Below are 21164 nucleotides of genomic sequence, written 5' to 3'. Positions count from 1 at the left end.
ATCGTCCGTACCTATTTTTTAGAGTCATCTAAGCTCTATAAATAGAGACTGAACCTCATAATTCAGCACCTTTTTTTTTTACGCTCTGAGAGGCATACGTTTTTTACTCTCAAACCACACATATTTTCTAGTCCTTTCTTTGAGTGTTGCTGCAAAATTAGGGTTTTTAGGTTTCAAAGAGAATTGAACAAATTTCTTTGAAAGAACAAAGTGTGCTCATGTAAGAGGTTGTTTCCTTCACCCTTCTCTTGTGATGTGATGATGCATATTATATCTCTTTCTTTTTCAAATATCTATGAATTGTTAATTGTCCTTTTGTTTAAAGCATGAGATTTTCTATATGATTGTTATAATCTTTTTCTTGAATGTCAATAAATTTGCATGTGAACAATTATTTTTCTTAAAACAAAACAAGATTTGCATCTTTATAAGATGTAGATCTGAATTTTTCTTAAAACAAAACAGATCTGCATCTTCATAAAATGTAGATTTGAATTTTTCTTAAAACAAAACAGATCTGCATCTTTATAAGATGTAGATTTGAATTTTTTTCTCAATATAAAAATAAATCTACATTTTCCTTAGATGTAGATCTGAATTTTTTTCAAACAAAAACAGATCTGCATCTTTATGAGATGCAGATCTAAATTTTTCTCAAATCTGATTATCTTAATACATGCAAATTGTTGAAATAAAGAAAGAGATTGTGTATTACTGTGTTTGTGTTTATTTTAATTTATGATTGCATAAATTTAGATTATGAGTGAAGTTTTCTTCTTAGAAAATCTTTTTTAAAATATATAACAAAACATATTTGAATTTTTGTCATCAAAAATCACTTTTTTTTTTTAATATATAACAAAACAGATCTAAATTCTTATCATCAAAAACCATTTTTTTTACATACTACAAAGCAGATCTGATATTTTGACAAATCAAAATCTTTTTTTTTAACAATAAAAACATATCTAATTTTTTTTTAACAAAAAAAAAGAGATTTCATCCATATATAAATTTGTGTGATTTAATTTTTCATTCACATGTTCAACATATTATGCATGACATGCATAGCATAGTACGTTGGTCACAAGAGTCTAGAAAACCAGACTTTGTCTGGGTGGAATGGGTGCCTAACACATTCCCATTTCATAACCTAACCTCCGGATTTAGGTTTTTGGTTTAGTAGATCTAGCCTTGTCTTCATTTGTTTTGAGTAGAATGTAACTAGGACAACAAACCATGTAAATATTTGGTAGATTGTAACTAAGACCCAAAGTTATGTAACTTTTCAATTTTCCAGATATGTAATTTTTATTCAATCAATGAATGGAACTATTCAATCATGTATTTTGTAATTAGTATTTTTTTTTTTGTATAAAGAAAAATAAGTGGCGACTCCATACCATTTACCCAAAAAGAGAGGTGTCCCAAAAAATACCCGAATCTCTTTTTTTGAGGGACATGTCTCTCACATCAACCATACGTCTAGACTTGGCAAATCAGTCGGGTTATTCAAGTTTGAGTTCGATGATTTGACTTGGTTGAATTCAGGTCATAAACAAGTCAACCTAAATAAGTTATAAAACCAATGGTACTTATCCAATCTTTAACAGGTCGAGTTAGCCTTGTATGACTTATATATTTTTTTTAAATATAAACAATAAATAAAAATTACTTTACATTCTTGAACCAAGTTTGGGGTTGATTTCATTTGTCTCTTTAGTTTGAGATTTTTCATTTTATATTTTTCCACCAAATTTGATTCCACTTTCAAAATATTCCTTCCAACAATCTCCTTTTGACTCTGTACATACTAATCTATTTGTTAAGTAACAACAAAACAATGATGGGACGTCCACCACACCCAGTCATTGGACCCTTTGCATAAGAGGGACTTAGGCAAGATTGAGGGCAAATTCTCATCCTTAAATGTAATATTTATTGCAAGTACCTCTCAATTGTCCCTGTAATGAGGTCTTAACATCCTCAAATCCCTTGTTAGAGGCCTTTTGAAGGGCCTTAACCTTTTCCTTTTCCACATGTCTCATCCCCACCTTAAGATCATGCCCAACCTTCATGGCTCTCTCCTCAAAAACCCTAAACTTTTTGGACTTGAACTTGAGTGACTCCTACACCAATTGGACCTGTTGCTTTGCCACCTATAGCCTCGACTTAATGTCTTTCCTTTTCCTTTTGACCTTCTTACGCTTGGCTTTCTATTCCTAGTTTTGCCTCCCTGCTTCCTCATTTTGCCTAGTTTGTCGTTAGGAGCTTGCCTTTGGTTGAAGAAACATGGGGTTTACATTTATAAGTGATTTGGAAGACTTGCATTAGAGGGAAGAATATCACTACTGTGAAGTAGGCACAAGAAAATCCTAAGAAGGAGAAGAGGGGGGAAAAAGAGAATGAATGGGGGCTACGTATTGAGACTTACCAATGCTAGGTTCTACTTCACATTTTGCAACATGTTGGAGGCAATCCTCTCCAATGCTTCCATATCCTTGGGAATAAGAAGGACCATTCCCAACAAGTTGGCATGAATGTTCTACTTAGTCTTCCTGATATTAGACCACTTACTCATCTGGCAATAAAGGATCTCCCCTTATCAAAAAGTTATATGTGTAGGAGATGCCCTTAGCCATGATATCCTCAGGATTTGCACCCTTGGCTACCATACTTGAATTGGCCTCAGCCATATTCCTCTTTGATTGGTGCTCAGAAAGATTGTTTAGGTTATCAAATCAAATTTGAGGATTTCTCAAATGAGTGGACCTTGTAGACTGTAGCAGATCCACTTGAGAGCCCTCAAGTTCTTATCTAGGCCTCTTCTTGGACTACATTTTCTTCTTTCACTCGTTGGCTAGCTGAGCTTGAGCAAGGCTGGGACTCAGGGTTGGCCCTTCCACTAGGCTAATTAGGTCATTACTTAAGGACCCCAAGTGAAAGTGAGGCCCCAAAATTTTGGAAAAAAAGGGGTAGTAGAAAAAAAAAATTTTGGTTCTAGATGAAACTCCAAAAAAAACTACTACATCCTTTTGACCCAAGAACAAGAAGAAAATTCTTTGGTCTAAACAAAATCAATTGTCCCAAAAATAACATCACAAGAAGAAAATTCTTTGGTCTAAACAAAATCAATTGTCCCAAAAGTAATATCATTAACCTCTAGACAAACCAAAATTAACAACCAGATAAAATACAAATCCAGTCTAAAAATATTACTCTAAAATCAATCACAAATAAACACATAAAAAATCCAAAAATCCAAAATTTTACCCATACCATTTATCTCTTTCACTCCTGCTCTTTGCCTCTATCAAGTGGCTCCACTTCTCCTTTGATAAGATCTATTGCTCACACTCATGGTAGAGAACCTAAGGTATCATTTCTTCTTTTCTTTTTCTTTTCTTTTCTTTTTTTTTTTGAGTTTTCCTTCCTCCAATGCAGTGATGCATGATTTTTTTTTTTTCCCATCTTATAAATCTCTTGTGGGTGGACTTGCTATTAAGACTTGTGGTTATGGGCTTACTTATGGGCCTTGTGGAGTTTTGGCTTTTCTTTTTTTTTAAATGTTGCATTTTATTATTATTTTGTTATAGGATACATTTTGTTTTGGTAGAATAAGATGCATTTTGTTGTATATTAGTAGTTACTATTGTACTATAGTATCACATACTACACTAAGACTAAAGCAAAAAAGACAAAAGAAAAATAAATAAAAACTTCAATTCAAAAACAAAAATGTGTAACTAAAAGAAAAAGGAAAATCTAATACTAAAAGAAAAAATGAAGTAAAACATTATACATGTGCAGTTGAAAAAGAGACGTTAGAAGAACTTGAATAAAAACTTTAAATTAATCAATTTGCATCTCAAAAGGGAAGAAAAATAGATTTTAAATGAAAATATGTTATGATATAAAAATATTAAATAAATATTAATTTAATTAATACATAAATATATAAAAAAATGCCACATTCTAGTTGCTGCCCTAAACCCCAAAATGTCTAGGTCGACCCTGCTAGGATTTTGAGTATAGGAAAACAACTATGGGCCTATCACACCTTTGATCCCTAAACTTTTTCTTATGGATCAACATTGCTTCAGGAGCACACTACAAGAATTTGGAGGAATTAGTGGATGTCAAGCAATGGTGAGTGATGTGCTTTCACAGCTTACTTCTCCCTTAAATCTAGAGGATAAAAGGACTATGACTTGTTTAGGGTGAGGTTCAATGAGAACAAACCTTGAATGGACTTATACATGTGAGGGAACTACAGAAGATTCAGGCCGAAGAATGTTGATTTAGGCCTTGCATGAATCTCATACCCAACTAGATTTCAAATAAGTATTGCATATAGGAGAATAGCTCAAAATAATGGGGCCAGCCCTAATGTGACCCTCTCATTCTACAAAGCATGTCATGTTAGGAACGTACTTGAGATCCTTCATATTGATTAGCTCTTGGTTCGGTTTTTTAAATTCATAATTTACATAAAGAAGAGAATAAAAAGTTTCTAATTGACTAAATCATCCTAACAGAAGAAGAAAAGCACAAGATGACAAGGAATTCTTATACATGGGATCCCTTTAGAGGTTGGGTAGGGGTTTGAGTAGAAGTACTAGATGTTGGACACAATAGTTTATCATTATCCAGTCCCTTCCCTGGAGTTCAACAAATGCACTCACTAATTTGCAACCCTACCTACGAGATCTTAGATAATAGATGATTTTTCTTGAATTTTGATAAGATTAAATCCAATTAATACAATGAATCATTAGGTTCACTCCTAATAGCTTATTCAGCTTGGCCATACCGATTACTACCCTAAAAACAAATCGGCATAACTAAATTCGGCATAACCTAAAGAATTTAAGGTATGAAACTAACAGGGGACCAAATGGGATCGTAAGCCCTCCTTCCTCAAAGGCAACTAAAGGGATGATATCCTTATCTCCCTATGTCTACAAAAGATCAGCATTGGTCAAATGTTGAAGGTGGACATCATTAGAAATACTAAACTTAGCCAAACACCCCTATGTGTTTACTAATTCAAAGAACCTACCAAACTTAAAGCAATCTAAAAAAAAAAAAAAGAAAGAACTATGGAATTTGATGAATAACAATAAGATCTCAAGGAGACAAATGACCTTGGTTGGGAGCAATAACAAGCCTTAGGAGTAGAATACGAGAAGTAGGGCACTAAAAGTGAGGGAGAATTTATAGGAAATATTATCTCAAACTAACAATTGGGAGATCAACTAGCTAGAAGTGAGCCATCATGGCAGCACATGTCATGAAGAAATTTGACTAGTTCGGCCTCTTATCTCACGAAATGACATCTAGACGAGATGTGAGACTAACAATTGCTACTCCCATGAATCACAAAACATCATGATCTTAAATAAGTGAATAACATCAAACCCCTAAACCATGGAGCATGAAAGGCCTTCCTTTTCAAACAAGTCCCACTCCTCCTTATGGAAGACAAAGAGTTAGGGGTTAGTTGCAAAGTGTAGGCCCATTTTCGTCACCTCTCCAAGAGGGCCCATTTGGGCAAGCTTATATGCTTATCATCATTCTGAAAAATCAAGGAGCCTATAATGTTTGACCTTATTATTGGGCGAAAATGACACATCAAGTGATCATCCAATCTTCATGTTAATGAGGCACTATTGGATCAATCAAGGAAGGAAGGTTGGTTCCTACATAAAAAGGTATTGCAAGTATTCGCGATTGTCACTATATTTAGTTCTCAATCAACATTCCAGTTAGGAAATTTAGACCTCGGTTGATAGAATTAACAAGTTTTAAACCCAAGTTGTTAATTAGATTTATTATGAATAAACCTTGTTAAAACAAACTGATATCAATATCATGTCAATATCATGCACAGCGGAATAGTAAATAATACAAGATATGATGACCCAAGAAAACCAATGAAAAAAACTAGTTTCACAGTAAAAAACCTGGGGGGAAACCTTCCCGAAAAGCAATCCACTATAATAAAGCAAAGTTTCAGATTTAGTACAAAACTTTTGTCCCTAGACTCTACAATCCCCATATATGAACTTACAGCAGAAACCTTCTACCACTTCAGAACTTCTGAACTTTTTAATATATGAACACCACCCTTTTGTACGGATCCCAATACATGACTAACCAATGGTGCACAATTCCCAGTACGTGACTAACTCCAGCAACTTAAAGATGTTGTTGGCTACAAAGTTCTTCACTTCATCAATAATGAAGATCAAGAAGTACTTAGTTACAAAACCTTAAGGCGCAAAAGACACAATAACTTCTTGTAGAGAGAATAAGGCACTTGGTCACTTTTTGCATATGTTCTCCCTGTATTTTTCTTATGTGATGGCCTTTAAAATAGGCCTTATATATGTCTAGGGTTGAAAAAAAAAAAAAAAAAAAAAAAAAAAAAAAAAAAAAACCCTACACATACATGTCAGCATAAGCCGAAAATCAGATCTAGAAATTCTGATTTCGTAGATCTCGATAGATATTTCTATCAAGAATCTATCAAGCTTTCTTCATTAAACCTCAATAGATATGAATCTGTCGAGCTTCTGTCGAACTTTAACGAATAGTTTTTCTTCACTTGTTTCTTAGTCCAATCTTCATGACTTTAATACTTGGCTTGAACAACATATTTCTTGAAGTACTAAACTCATCCTAGATCTACCAAATTATAAGTAAAGTGCATTTTATCAAAAGATTAGCCAATTTACAATTACATATGTTCTAATAAGTTCCACATATGTCCTAACAATTCCTAAGAAGCTAATAGTCACCTTCACATTAATTGCTACCACCTACCAACAACCTCCATGCAATAAATGTTGAATGGCTACTCTACATAGTAAGGGAAATAGGGTTAGCCTTAACTAACCCCTTTAGCCTGACAAAGGAAGGCAAGAAGGATTAGACCAAAGCCTCCACTCCATCCCTTGTTTATGGGGAGTTGGGCTCCAAGGATCCCTATAAATGCCCCTAGCTATCACAAATGGATTGGGGATCATACTAGGGGGGAAAAAAACAAAAAGGGAAAAAAACAAAAAGGAAAAAGAAAAAGAGATAGCAGTTTATAATAGAAAAAACAAAGAACATAAGGAGAATAACCCATCTCATCGGGTTTTGGAGCATTCCAATGTATTCAGTCTATTACTTTGATTCAATAAGAGTAGAGTATCGTGAGTACTTCATTCGATTTTGGCGTGGGACAATTGGGAATCTCAATATTCATTCTCTTGTAAATACTCCTATAGGCCAAGTTTTGGAGAAATTATTCACTCCTAAGAGAGAGGACTCCTCCCGTAGGGATGTATAATTTTTCCAAGTATTGGACCCTATATGCGGTTTCTATCAATATAGAAATTTATTTTGTTGAACTAAATTTTACCCACCACACTTCATAATCACTCTAATTCTTTTTTAGATTATAAAATATAGTTGAAACTTAAGAATAAAATTTAAAAAAAAATATATATCCATATCACTTGGTTTTCTTTCTATTACATGAAATACAAACAATACAAATGGCTAGTAATTAAACAATTGTTCTTCTCTTGGCTTTTCTTCTTTGGATAGCCTAAACTCTACTAAACACTTAATAATTGTTTTTACATTTACTTATCACAGGAACTCCATATGCTTTTGCTAAACCAATACATAACGAAAATCAAGCTCATGATAGAAACAATATTGTTATAATCTAGCTCATCCGCCATTCCTTAGTATCCCCAAACGCTGCACGGACTCAATGAAGGTTCTGCAAAACCATCATTTTCACATCTAGTGTTAATACGGTGGGTATTTATTTATTTATTTTTTTAATTCAGTTGAACCTTGTCAATTTTTTTAATAAATAAATGAAAAAAAAAAAAACACTAAATTAGTGGTAGCATTGGTTCTTTAAAAGTAATACGAGCAAACTAATTAACAATTGCGTGTTTGGATGATTTTTTTAAAATTATTAGTTAATTTGGTTATTTATAGTTTTAAAATATTTTTTTAATATAAACTATACTTTTATCCACCTTAGCAAATCAGCAAAAAGTTAATCCAAACGCATACTATAAAACTAAACTTGAATTTTTTAAACATAACTATATTTGTACCTATTTTAAGTAAATGAACAATTTTTTTTTCCTTAATTAGATAGTTTCGATAGGAAGAGGAATTTAATTAACCCCGAATGAAAACAATAGGTGTGGAAAAATACATACTGCCAAGGAACGTCTCCTGCAAGCAGCCAATCCCCTTCTTTGTCTTGATAGGTGAGTGTGTAGTTTACGCCATTTTTGTCAAATTTTTGCTCTGCACCATGGTCAAATCCCAAATCAGAACCAAACTAACCCAACGCCCACTAGACCTTGCTTTGAGACTTTTAAAGTTCTCTCGCTTACCTTTTTCAAACATGCTGATCAAGGTGTTGGTAAGTGCCTGATAAGAGTGAAAGAGCCTTAGATCAATCTTTCTTGCTATTGCTTGCCCCTCCATCTTGACCTTGACATACAAAGAGTTTCGTCCACCACTTCTCTCAGCCACCCCATCATTCTTGACCCGCCCACCTTGATGCTGCTGCTGCTGCTGCTGATGGAGCTGTTTCTTCATCCATGATTTGATGGGTGGCCACCCCACAACATGATTTTCTTCCACTTCATTCCTGTTATTTGAAACAAATGTAAATTAATTGATATTGTAGATTTGGACCTTTCTAAATCTAAATCATCTGATAGATGGAGCAAACTAATTAGGCTATAGGTTATATTTGTTGGGTGCCATTAAGTAGCTAGGCTAGATTTTTTTTTTTGGTAATTCAATAGTTCCGACAATGGGGGAGGAGAATTCAAATCTTGATTCGACTAATAAAGAAGAGCATGTTATGCCATTGAACTATTTAAATTAAATATATCTTTTATCTATCAAATTTTCACCTATGAAGAATGTATTTCAAAATTTGTGTAGGCTTAGAGTTTCATGTGTGCGTGTATAAATCTAATGCAATAAACTTCAACTTACTTGTTAACAATGGAAGAAGTTTTCCTGTTTTGTCCTTTCCGATCATCTTCCTCATTGGGCTGGCCACTCCAAACCATTAGGGGGAATATTTGTGGCACTCCTCCACCCATCTTTCCAAAGGCCTCCTCAGAACTACGTTTGTTTTTAAGGCATTTTTTGCTTTCCAAAGAACCACCATAGCTCCATAGTTGCGAGGCCACCGGTTCTTTTGATTCAATACCACCATCATTTAGGTCGAACCCTTTTACTGAACTGTGAACTGGAAGTGCGAGGGCAAGTTGGAGCTCCATTTGATATAGCAGCAGAGAAAACAATGTCAAACTCAAAGCCAAAATATATAAAGGAAAGCTATATAAGATGAATGCAGGTCCTGATTGTGATTGTGAAGTATTTATATGTGCGCGTGTGAGAGAAAGAGAGAGGGATGAAAATGACCATTGTCTTCTCGAAGATAGGAAGTTGGTGACAGCAAGGAAGTTGGGTCGGCTAAAATACTAGCAGTGATATAGACATGGGGTGAAGGGTGCACCAATGTGCCAAGACCACCTAGCCCAGGTTCTCTCTTTTAGTTTTTTAACTTTTAACCTTCTCTGCCCCCTCACTCACCAACCTAAGCCTTCTCTTTTTTTTCTTTTCTTTTCTTTTTTTTCTTTTTTTGGCTGAGAATGGTGATCTTAGATTTAATCATTTCTTTAGAAGTAGAATGTATCATTCTTAGTAAAATGTCGCCATTAGGGAGTGTTATATCTTTCACATTGTTTTGTTAAAAGTAAATTAGAATAAGGAGTAAGATAAAGAGTAAGTTTCAAGTCTACCTGAAAAGAGACTCATTCTTGTGATAATTTAAACAAGAGCCAATTTTACACTTCTATAAAATTACTTATGTTTGATTAGTGAATTGATGATGAAATTAAAATGATGGGTATTTTCATTCTTATAATAAGAGAAAACCCTGACTTAACCATATTTGGAGTTAGCATTGCCGGCATTGCAGCTCTTGCAACATGACTTTGTTCTTTGATGATCATGTCTCAACAACATGTTAAAAGTATCAATCGGAGGTGGATAATCACTATTAACATTATCACCTGAACTTTTTAGATCAATATAAGTTGAAAAATATTCATTTTTTTTTCCTTAAAAGCCAATGATTTGGATTCTCTTGGACCTATTAAAATCACAATTTACTATTATTCTTTCAATCTCTCAATGCCCAAGTCGTCTTGAGTGTGCTTAAGTCGTTTCCTAATGTAAAAGCACCCAATAAAAAGTTTAACATATAAGTGGGCCAAATTGAGATAAAGGGGAAAAAGTTTAACCAATGTGCATAACACGTTTATCAATATTTTTCCTGATTAATGATAACACGTTTCATTATTATTACTTATTAGGATACATTTAACAAAAACTCCAAGTCCAACAATGTGGCCTTCCTATCAATAGTAACATGAGTTCAACTATAGAACATGTCCAATTTGTCGGCAGAACCCCGTCAACCACATCATGATGCAAAAACTCTTATCATTGAAAGAAAGAACCTCCATGATATTGGGTACTAAGACATTCCTTTAATTTGATCTTGTTTATTTTTATAATAAATTTGATACTACTTCAGAGCACTCTTTGTTTTTAGATAATATTAGTAATAAGAAATCCTTTTCATGTCGGGGTTTAGTTTTAGAATAATGGGTGAGAGAGAAAGTGGGGAATATCATGTCGTAGACAAAGAAGCCAGCAACAGACTATACGTTAGGTACGTGTTTGTGTTAGCTCCATATGGAAGTGTAGGCCTATCTATACACTGCTCCTGCTATACGGTTCGAGTTAGTACAATTGTTTGGAGCAAGGAAACGATGGCTCTTGTGAATTGCACGTGATGGTCGGGACATAGCATGCTAAACCCAGAACCCACATATCACACGCAGATCACAGTTATGCACTGTTCTGTAACATCATCAAGTGCAGATTGGTTCAACCCCTTGCGTAGTGTGGAACCCACCTAGCTATAACTGAGAGAAAAGAACATACAAAATCTGAAATTATTGTCCCCCTTAGCTGGCAGTAGCATCCATTTAGTTCAGTTTATTCAAATGCTTGATAATAGCTAGCTCACTCATATTCGTATTCAGTGTTGAGTGCCAAGAATTTGTTGTCAAAAGTTAAGTTCATTAATCATGGAGATGAAATCTTAGAGATATATAAAAATCTTCTATCTCATTTGTTGTGTTTTATTTTATACTTCAACAATCATGTTATGCCATGTGTTTGATTTTTTTTTTTTCCTTTTAAACTTCGATAATTTTATAAGAAATGTCAAACGAATATAATTAAGTTATAATTAGTAGAGCATATAATAAGATATAAGATTTGTGTTGGGCGGGTTTTTTCAGTTTTTAAGTAGCAACTGCCAAGCAAGAATTTGATGTCAAAAAACCATAAAATAAGGTAACTACAGCGTGGATAGAAATGTCCTCATCGAAGTCCAGTCACAACGGTGAATGTGTCATAAGAACCAAATAGTATCAACTTATGAAAAGAAGCAGCATTTGCTGGAGTCATGTTCCAAGTAACTTCGTAGTACTTGGACAATTTCTTACAGATTTCAATAAAGTTTTTCTACCCGTTCACATTAAAAAAAAACTTATGAAAGGAAGCTTGCCTTTAAGGGTAAGAAACTCTTAAAGTATGGCGCAATTGATTGCTAGCCGATTTTTCTGGCACCGTGATAGCGGACCATTGAAGTATGTCTCTTTAATTGGTTAAATATAAAAAAGAGGTTAAATATTCCAAATTTTACATAGATGGGATTCATGGGAAGCTATTACCCTTTTTTTTTTTATGTGTGTTATTCTAAATTTGGTGTAGACAGTAAGAATCTGGGGACCTTCTTCTGTTCAACCTTTCTAAATTAAGGAACTTGTCCTTAAAAAAAAAATAATAATAGTCACATCCTTTCTAAATTGAAGAACTTTTTAAATTTCTTGGCAAGCAATGTCACATCCTCGTCATCCAAAGATTCCTTATGAAAGGAGTCCCTAGCTTCTTCTATTATATATGGATTTTCATTGGTTTGGAGTGTGAACCGACTGGTTCTCTTATCTTCATTGAGTCAAGATCCTTACTTTACTCGATGACTATGACTTTAAGGATGGAAGCACTCAAGGAGATCTCACAATTCTTAGCTTAGGGATTTTCTCTCCTAAATGGAGACTAGAGTAGTTTATTATAATGTCATTCAGCTTAAATTAAACTCATAAAAAGTTTCGCCTTTCCTTCATTCTAATTTCCATCAAACTTAGAGGTCAGCATCTTAAACATCTTCTTTTTTTTTTTTAGTAGTTTATCTCCTCATGACTCATGAGTTATCTCTAAGATGTTCCAAGCTTCCTTGACATTCTAAAACATAACATTCAGTGCTATGCTATTCCAATTACGCTCATTTAATGGATCCTCTCAGACCATTCCTTTGGGGTTTGGTTCTCCGCTTTCTCTATTGACGTCCATACTGTCTCATCTAAAGAAATAAGGAACACTCTCATCCAAACCTCTCAGTAGGTATAATTGTTTCATCAAAGTGAGGGCATAAGGGAGGGGGGACTCTGAGGGACCTGACTTTATTTATGACAACAGGGTTAGTTATCACACTTAGCATAATATTCCTAAGTGTACGTAAGCTCTTATAACAATTGAAAATTGTGATTTTGAACCCAAATAACTAAACAATAAATTAATTGATTAAATTTTTATTGATTCCAAATAAATACCACAAACAAATAGCCTAACCACCAAAAAAAAAACAAATAGCCTAACCACAATTATTAATCACCAAATCTAAGAGAAATAACAATAATGGCAAAACACATAAAGATTTGGTACCGAAGTGGAAAGCCCTTGCAAAATTCCTTAAAGAAAAGAAAAAAAAAAAAAAGGGTTAAAATACATCGGATATATTTCAACAAAAACCACTTTGGAAGTATCCAATCCCACAGGAAATTCTCTATAGAAGAAAATCTTACAACAATCTACACTTTTAGTCCTAGACTTCTATGCAACCTCAGAAATGACATGTTTGCTCCTATCGTAGCCCCATAAATCTGGCATCCTCCTATAGAACTTTCTTTGTGAACATCTGTGGATTTGTTTGGGATCCGCTTATTTTACTGAAATTTAAAATTTTTTATTGAAAGTACTGTAGATAAAAGTAAAAGTTATCTAAAATAGTACAGTGTGACCCATCAATAGTACTAAAAAATGCATTGGGATCCATGAATACTAACAAAAATAAGCTAAATAGTAAAATAAGCTGGCTTTTTAATTTTTGTCAAACACACACTATGTATGCAACCCCATGGATTGAGATTTGGTATGCAATCAGTGGCGGAGGCAGAATTTTAGTCTAGAGGGGGCAAAATTAAAAGATGATATTAAAAGTGAAATTAATCTAAAAAAGGGTTATGAAACAATGCCGAATAGTATTACGGAGCTGCGAGATTTCATTCTCAAGAACGTTCAAGATTTCCATCACCACGTGTCTCGTCCATCTTATCGGTATCGTAAACCCTATCCGGCTTGGATCGATAGTGTACCATTTCCGCCTGGGTATGTAATGCCTTAATTCTGTATGTTCAACGCTTTGGGCAACCCAGAGCAAGACTTGGCACACTTTCTTTCCCGTTGCGGGGAGACCTCTAAGAATGGAGCATTTCCCGCGAGTTCGAGTTCGGTCATACAGCATTCCTGCACTTCACCGGCCTTCTCCAGCAAGCGTATGAAAAAGCAAGGAAGGAGAGTGTCACATGCCAACGTGAAACTTGGTAGTACGCCAAAGCGGATCTGTCATTGACTAAATGGCTCAGTAAAGTAGGTACTGGATTGGTAGCTTCGTTTTTGCTGATTCGTGGGGGGTCGTGGAAGATTTGGGTTCCCATGGCAAAAATAGATTGACCAACCTACGTCTAAAATATCCTGCATCTAGAAAGGTATTATTTGGTACAGAGAGACTTTCAGGCAAAACTTGGGTTAGACTTTGGTTGGGTAATGGTAAGCATTAACCAACAATAATAACAAAATAAATAAACAGTTGTAAGCAAATATGAATATATTTCATATTATTAAAATAAATAAACAAAAATAACCAATTCATAGCTACTAAAAAATTTATAAACTGATGGAGTAAGAATGTGATTAGTGTTACTTAAAAAATATAATGAATAAATGTTAGAAATTATTTTTTGTGATTGGTGACATGCCAATTTGTAAGATATAAGTAGTAAAATTTGTAATATCTTTAGCATCATTCAAGAATAAAATGCTGTGAAAAGTATCATAAATATTAAAAATGGTGTAAATAATGATATAAAATAAAAAATAAAAAATAGTGAAATAGGTGTAAGTTGCAGTAGGACAAGACAAAAGCAATGGTTTGGTAACTTTCAATCAAGTAGAAGTCTTTTTTTTCAATTTTTTTTTTCCTCCATGTCAGAATGTTACTTTAGACTACTATTACTAAAATTTTTTAGGAGAAGTCAGGGGGGGCAGGTGCCCCCCCTCGCCCCCCTCTGGCTCCGCCAATGTATGCAATTGCACCATGCAATTAATCCCTTTCCTTCTCACAACAATTTTTTACTATTTTTATTTTTTTTTTACTTTTTTTTTCATTTTTTTATTCAATGGATGAGATTTAAAGTTGCGTTTTGTAACTTTAAATCTTAGTCATTCATGACAATTGTATCAGGTGTAATACCTTAGATATTGCACCTAATCTCAATCCGCAACCTCAGAAAATGACATGTTTACCTCCCATCACAATGGCCCCAGAGCTCTAGAATCCTCCTATGTTCAAAATTTTGACACCAAGGAAATCTTAACAGATATCACCAATGAACTAACTAGTAGGTAACTATTGAAGGAAATTTGGCTATCAATTTTGCTCTCAAGGGTGAAAAAATACAAGGATGATCTTTTTGCTTAGGCTCAAGTAGGAAGGCACTCTAGATCTTCTTTATTACAACAACCTTCTTGTCTTGAAAACTATGCCTAGGGAGTATATATAGGTAGATTAAAGTTTTGACTTAATCATAATTCGGGTAGAATTAAGGATAATGATTCGGTCATCTCACTTGAGTGAGAGTTAAGCGAGTATTTTACGAACGTTTTATCTTACTTTATTGATTAAGCGAATGTTGATTTCGCTTAACCACACCTTTAGTTTTTCATACTTTCTGTCTTACTTTATTGATTGCTCGAGCGGAATTCTGTTTTCGCTTAGCCACAAACTTCAATTTTTCCAATGCCTAAGTAGTTCTTTTAACAGACTTTTACCTAACTTTTTATAGCATGTCATTACAATCTCTTTTTTTTTTTTTTTTGGGGTTAAAATGTCATTACAATCTCTTCTACCAAACTCTAAATCTTAACCTTTAAATATTTAAATCCCTTACTTTAATTGCATTAGCCAAAGATAAAAGTTCATTTATAAGAAGAAGAAGAAAAGGTGCATACATGTGCAAGGCGCACGTGGGATTTGTGGTCAGCTGAAGCTAGCTAGGGTGGTTTATTGTCAATAGGTCTAGTAGGTAGTGCGACCATATTTACCAGGGTTGCACCTAAGCCACTCCCTTTACTAAGAACAAGGGAACACAAGTGCCTCCCTATAACAAGGACTGAAAGACCCACCAATGTTTATAAATCATATGCCGTGTACAAAGTAAAATCGTGACTCACATTTTTCAAAGTCCGAGATTAATTATTCAAGTTGAATTTTTAGACCATAGGACAAGATTCTTTTGATCTTTTCATCAATAGCCTTGTTTAATTTCCTCGCAAGCAGCCGCAAAAGGGTCCTTTCGTTGCGTGGGTGTTGGGACACCCATTGTAAACAACTAAACATAATTATCTTTTTTTTCTTGTTTTACACGTAATGTTGGTAATTCAAGTGTCATCTTTGCGCGTTCGAGGCAAAGTTAAAAATAGTTTCTATCTTTATTTTCTTTCAATCTTTTACTTTCTTTGGCTAATTAGTCTTTAATTTTTTTTTCAATGTTCCGTATTATCTACGACGCTTTATTGTTTTGTTTGTTCAACGATCATAATTTAGCTTTTTGAACTTTAGCCCATACTTTATATACATCTTTTGCTACAATAATTTCAATCCTTTATTTGTAACATAAAGAAATCAAAGTAATAATCATAAGTGCCTTATCACATAGGTTTTACGTGGTTAAATAAATGCTCAAACAAGTTGAACAACTTTTATGGCACTGAAAAATTGTTTAGTGTTAAATGAGGAGAATGGTAAGTGAGAAGAGAATATTAGTTGAGAAATGGTTTTAATTAGACTAGGGAAAGTGGATATAAAGTTACAAACTTTCAAAGATTCTCTCTAAATTTAGAACTAACCACGAGTTATCAATTAAGCAGGACTCATGGGCTGTTCATTATGGTCTCCAAACAACTTGAAACATGGGAGAGAGAAATGAAGTAGTTAATATCTATGAATTTTTTCTTCTAGTGGCTTAAGTCAACTTGTGTTGTCTAGTACTCTAATAATGGATTTTAGGGAATTGATGAATAAGCAGTGGAGGATACAATGAATCGAACCAATGTACAGACTTTTAGCCAACATGGAGAGGAGCCAATGGATGAACTTTCACAATGTCCTGCATTTTTGAATCATCTTCTTTATTGGGACTTAAGGGGGCATGTGCTTAAGTAGATCCTATAATTTAACTGCCCATGTTTTGTAACATTTATACTGTTATTATTATTATTATTATTTTTTTTTTTTTTAAATTGAAACGATAGCTTAGACTGTTAGTCAAAATAACTACGTTTGCACCTTAGTTTTAAAAAAGAAAAAGATGATACTAAAATAGGAATAAAAATCTATTCTTTCTTGTGTTAAACAAGGTTGAAGGTTTTACAAATAAGGTTACATTGCCATGGCCATGATTCATTGCTAAAGTATAAACTTATTACTTATTAGCAAGGGTAAAAAGCCATCAGATTATCAGAAATAAAAAATAAATAAAAAATAAACAAGCCATCAAAGTTTATCAGAAAAGATCCTGTGTCATTAATTATCTATACTATATATAAGAGGATTTCCTTCTTTCAACTGGACTTTTATGTGGTTCAAAAATATCATTATTAATGAAGAGTAATTTCATTTAGAATTAGAGTCATAAATGTCAATTAACAAATTTCATTTTGAATTCAAAAAGAGAATTCTTAAAATTTAGGATTTTTTGGCTTAATATTCAAAAAAGAAATTACAGTTACTGCTTATCTCTAAAATTTATCATTTTTATTTGTTTGAAATATATATATATATATATATATATTTCTAAATTACAATAGATACAAATTATTAACCTTTACCAAAAAAAAAAAAATAGAAGAGCATCTGAACACGCGCTCTCAAAGGCTAGTGTGAGAATAATCTTTTAGGATTGTAGATTGTTGGGTTTGCTTTTGATATTGCTTGAACCCTTGGACCCAAATTCGAAATGAGAACATAATACGCTACTCACATCAAATTATCAACACTTGTGGGTAGTGATGGCTAGTGGTGTGCTTTAATAACCCACGCAATAACAACTACAATTAACAATTAACACTAAACTTGCTTGACAACTAAGTTATCTATACTACTATTTAAGGGGATTTCTCGATTTAAAATCCTTTTTTTTTTCAAAAATACCCCTACACTCCTATATTTAAGTAGAGACAAAACTAAAGGACAATCCTGTAAAAATACAATACTAAGCCCAATGTTTTCATTTTTTTTTAAGAAAAATTATAACACTAAACTAACCAAAAAAAAAGTCTCATCACATGCCCAAAGCGCATGTGATGAAGCTAGTTTTTATTACTCAAAAGGCCCAGGTGAATTCATAAAGAGTTTTTTTTTTTTTTTTTTTAAATATAGTTACAATATATTGCTAACTCCATATATAACTCGAATATTTTCCTCCTAGACCCTAAGCATTTTATGCATAAAGAGATGTCAATTAAACTATAAAACTATTGGCAAGAGAGCTTCCATATGTGTTGCCAAAAATACAGAGCACACCTTATCTTAAATCTACTATTTATAAAAAAAGATTATCCGACTTTGAGTTAAGGAACAAATATGGCTAGTTGAGGGAAAGTAGGAACTTGATTAAATCTTTCACTGGGTCCGGCCTTTATACTCAGGGCCTAAGGCCCCCAATTTTTAACGGTTCTATCTCCTTTTATAAAAAGGGCCCATCCCATTATAAAAAAGTCCAAATTTGTAGAGTGATGTTAAGAATATTACAAATTTTATTATATAAAAAAAATGATAATTGCTGGTTCAAAAAATAAAAAAGAATTGTGCACTATTTTTCTTATTTCTAAAAAGGCTTTTAAAATATTAAACCAATAAAAACTCAACCTAATTGAAAACGAGGGAGAAGAGTATTTTGAGGCTTTAATTTTGGTAAATCAATATCCTATATAGTATATTATTAACATTAGCCACTTAATATCTCATTTTAACGCACAACATACAATCTATATCTCTTTCTTAACATCAAAATCAAAATTTATAATGATATATCAAGATAAAGTGAACCTCCTTTCCAAAAGAATAATAAATTTTCATTTTCTTTTCGTTAAATTTTATGAACCACTATGACAATCAAGTAGGTCATGTGACCAAATATTCACGTAATAATTTATTTAAGTTGCCATGTAGTGGGGGTGAAGGAACTCCAAACTTTGTCCATCTAAGATCTACCATACTCAGATCTAGCAAAATTGAACCTGGAACAATTAACCTACCTGATCTTAAAGGAAAAAATTTGATAAAAAGAGAATTACAATTGACTTTCTAAGTTCTTAATAATGGCACAACTCTTTATCATTTCTATAACTATGGTTACTTCTAAATCGACTACAATTATATGGATTTAAATGTAATATTAATTTATTTATAGAATAGTCATAGTTATAAAACCAAAACCCGCCAAAACAACCATCGTAAGCCAATACCCAACTTAGATCTTCGTGTCATAAGTTGTAATCCACCAAAAAAAAAAAAAAAACAAAAAAACAAAAAACAAAAAACAAAACAAAACCTAGCCCATCTCTTCACTAGAAAACCCATCAATTCAAATAAATTTCATCAAATCCCATCATCATCATCATCATCATGAGAGAGAGAGAGAGAGAGAGAGAGAGAGAGAGAGAGAGTTTTTGATGAGACAATTCACTATTAGCGGGACTCAGTACCCGTTTGGATTGAGCTTATCAATGTCTACGTTTGCGTTTTTTTTTTTAAGTGCATTTCTATGGCTGGTGGCTTTTCCAGTGGGTCCTGTGCACTATTCACGGGACCCACAAACCTCTTTTTCTAACAGAACTTTCATTAAAAATGGGTCTCACGACACTATTCACTAATTTAAAAACTATTTTGTTATAATGTTTTCATTTTTTAGCAAAATAAGCGGTGGGTCCGTTTGGATATAGCTAAAAGCTAAAAACTGAAAATACTGTAGCAAAATAATTTTTAAATGTATGAATAGTACCATATGACCTATTTTTAATGAAAAAATTGTTGAAAAGTGAGATTTGTGGGTCTGTGAACAGTGCACGGGACTCACTGGTGTGCACTATTCACATCCCAAAGTCAACAATCACGGCTTGAAAAAAAAAAAAAAAACGTAGACGCAAAAAACGTTAAATTCAAATACTACCTTAGTGTCCGTTTGACAAAAATTATTTTTGCCAACTTATTTTACTATTCAGCTTATTTTTGCTACTATTTATGGGTCCTATTGAACTATTTGATACTATTCGCGAGACATGTTGTACTATTTCAGCTAACTTTTACTTTTACCTACAGTACTTTCAGCAAAAAGATTTCAATTTCAACAAAATAAGCTGATCCCAAATTAACCCTCACAAAGTTGGTTTTTATTTTTATTTTTTTTAACAAAAATGTCACTGCATCTATTTTCCTTAAAAAAGAATATGAGCAAAAGGTGTTTTTGTTTTTAGTATTTAAACCCACTTTTTAAGATATTGAAAATGAAAAGTGTTGAGGGCCATTTGTGAGAAAGAAAGCCCAATAACAAGGGCAACAAAGAATTGACAAAATAGATAGCAAAAAACCATTAGGCCCAAGCGGTAGGAATAATGGATCATAGGCCCAAGAAATAAACAAATGGGTCTTGAAGAGGCAAGTGGGCTCAAAGAAGCCCGGAAAGAAAGAAGTAGCATCCCATGGGCAGAGTATGAGGTAGAAAAGCGAGGAAGGGCCGCCGCAGGCTCAAGGCAATGCAAACTAAGAGAGTAAGGGGTTTATGGCAGGCCCATGAACCCCAAGGATGAGAATAAGGTTATTGGGTTAGGGAAGCCCAATGAAGTTAGCAAAAAACCCATGGGAGTGTGGAATTAGCAAAAGGGCCGAGGAAGTCCAAAGAAATCAAACGAGCCAAGGATGCCCAAAGGAAAGGCCAAAGGGACATAGGAGCCCATAAGCAAAAGCAAAACAGTGGCCATGTCAAGCCACTGAGAGAAGGAATAAACGGCTGGCCTAAAAAGAGGCCCAGCAGGATTAAGTTATTACGACAGGAATAACAGTACAACATTGCAAGAAATAAAGAAAACCAGGAAGTGGGCCAAAAAAATGTAAGGCCCATCATCTGACAAAGTCCAGCTCTTGAATGAAGCGGGAAAACAAAGAGAAGCCCATATAAGAGATCAAAAAACACGGACGACGAGTCTTTAGAGCACAGCAAACGCATGAGCAGCAGGCAGATTTTTTGGACATATTTGAAAGGAAAGCACGCACAAGGCCTAGGCACCACCAGCCTGTACCCAGCCAATATGAGACGTGGTGGGGTCATGGGTCAGACGTAAGAGGTAAAGGGGGTATGATTTGGTGGTGGGGAGAGGGGAAAATACCTATTTTGCGGCTCCTGCCCAAGCCCTTTTGGGAAGTACGTCCTGCTGGGATGACAGACCACCCAAAAGAGGCAAGGTTGAAGGGGGAACCGTTAGGTGCATGCCTTGAGGGAAAGAGAGAGAAAGCATTTATGTCGTGGCAGGTAAGAGTGCTACGGTGGACTGACGAATGAAACAAACCTACCTTTGTCTGGCAA

The 21164-nt window shown here is 33.9% G+C and overlaps 1 protein-coding gene across 1 annotated transcript; it reads right to left on the bottom strand.

Moving 5' to 3' along the window:
- Nucleotides 1-7475: 7475 nt before the first annotated feature.
- On the bottom strand, nucleotides 7476-9500 carry LOC115974939 (auxin-responsive protein IAA29). Its single transcript, XM_031095523.1, has 4 exons — nucleotides 9034-9500; nucleotides 8418-8677; nucleotides 8238-8328; nucleotides 7476-7780 (listed from the first exon to the last, which is right to left on the bottom strand). The coding sequence occupies exons 1-4, from the start codon at nucleotides 9321-9323 to the stop codon at nucleotides 7729-7731; spliced, it is 693 nt and encodes a 230-aa protein (XP_030951383.1). The 5' UTR covers nucleotides 9324-9500; the 3' UTR covers nucleotides 7476-7728.
- Between the last annotated feature and the right edge of the window lie 11664 nt (nucleotides 9501-21164).

Source organism: Quercus lobata, chromosome 2, assembly GCF_001633185.2.
Source record: "Quercus lobata isolate SW786 chromosome 2, ValleyOak3.0 Primary Assembly, whole genome shotgun sequence".
Taxonomy (NCBI): domain Eukaryota; kingdom Viridiplantae; phylum Streptophyta; class Magnoliopsida; order Fagales; family Fagaceae; genus Quercus; species Quercus lobata.
Note: the sequence above shows the minus strand (reverse complement) of the source record. Positions and strands in the feature narration are given on the sequence as shown.

What these genes read in the sequence shown, in the direction of transcription:
- LOC115974939 (XM_031095523.1), bottom strand. Translation starts at nt 9,323, where the DNA reads ATGGAGCTCCAACTTGCCCTCGCACTTCCAGTTCACAGTTCAGTAAAA. An exon ending in GATCAGCATGTTTGAAAAAG is followed by an intron (nt 8,329 to 8,417) that starts GTAAGCGAGAGA and finishes ACCATGGTGCAG; the next exon opens with AGCAAAAATTTGACAAAAAT. An exon ending in GCAGGAGACGTTCCTTGGCA is followed by an intron (nt 7,781 to 8,237) that starts GTATGTATTTTT and finishes ATGGTTTTGCAG; the next exon opens with AACCTTCATTGAGTCCGTGC.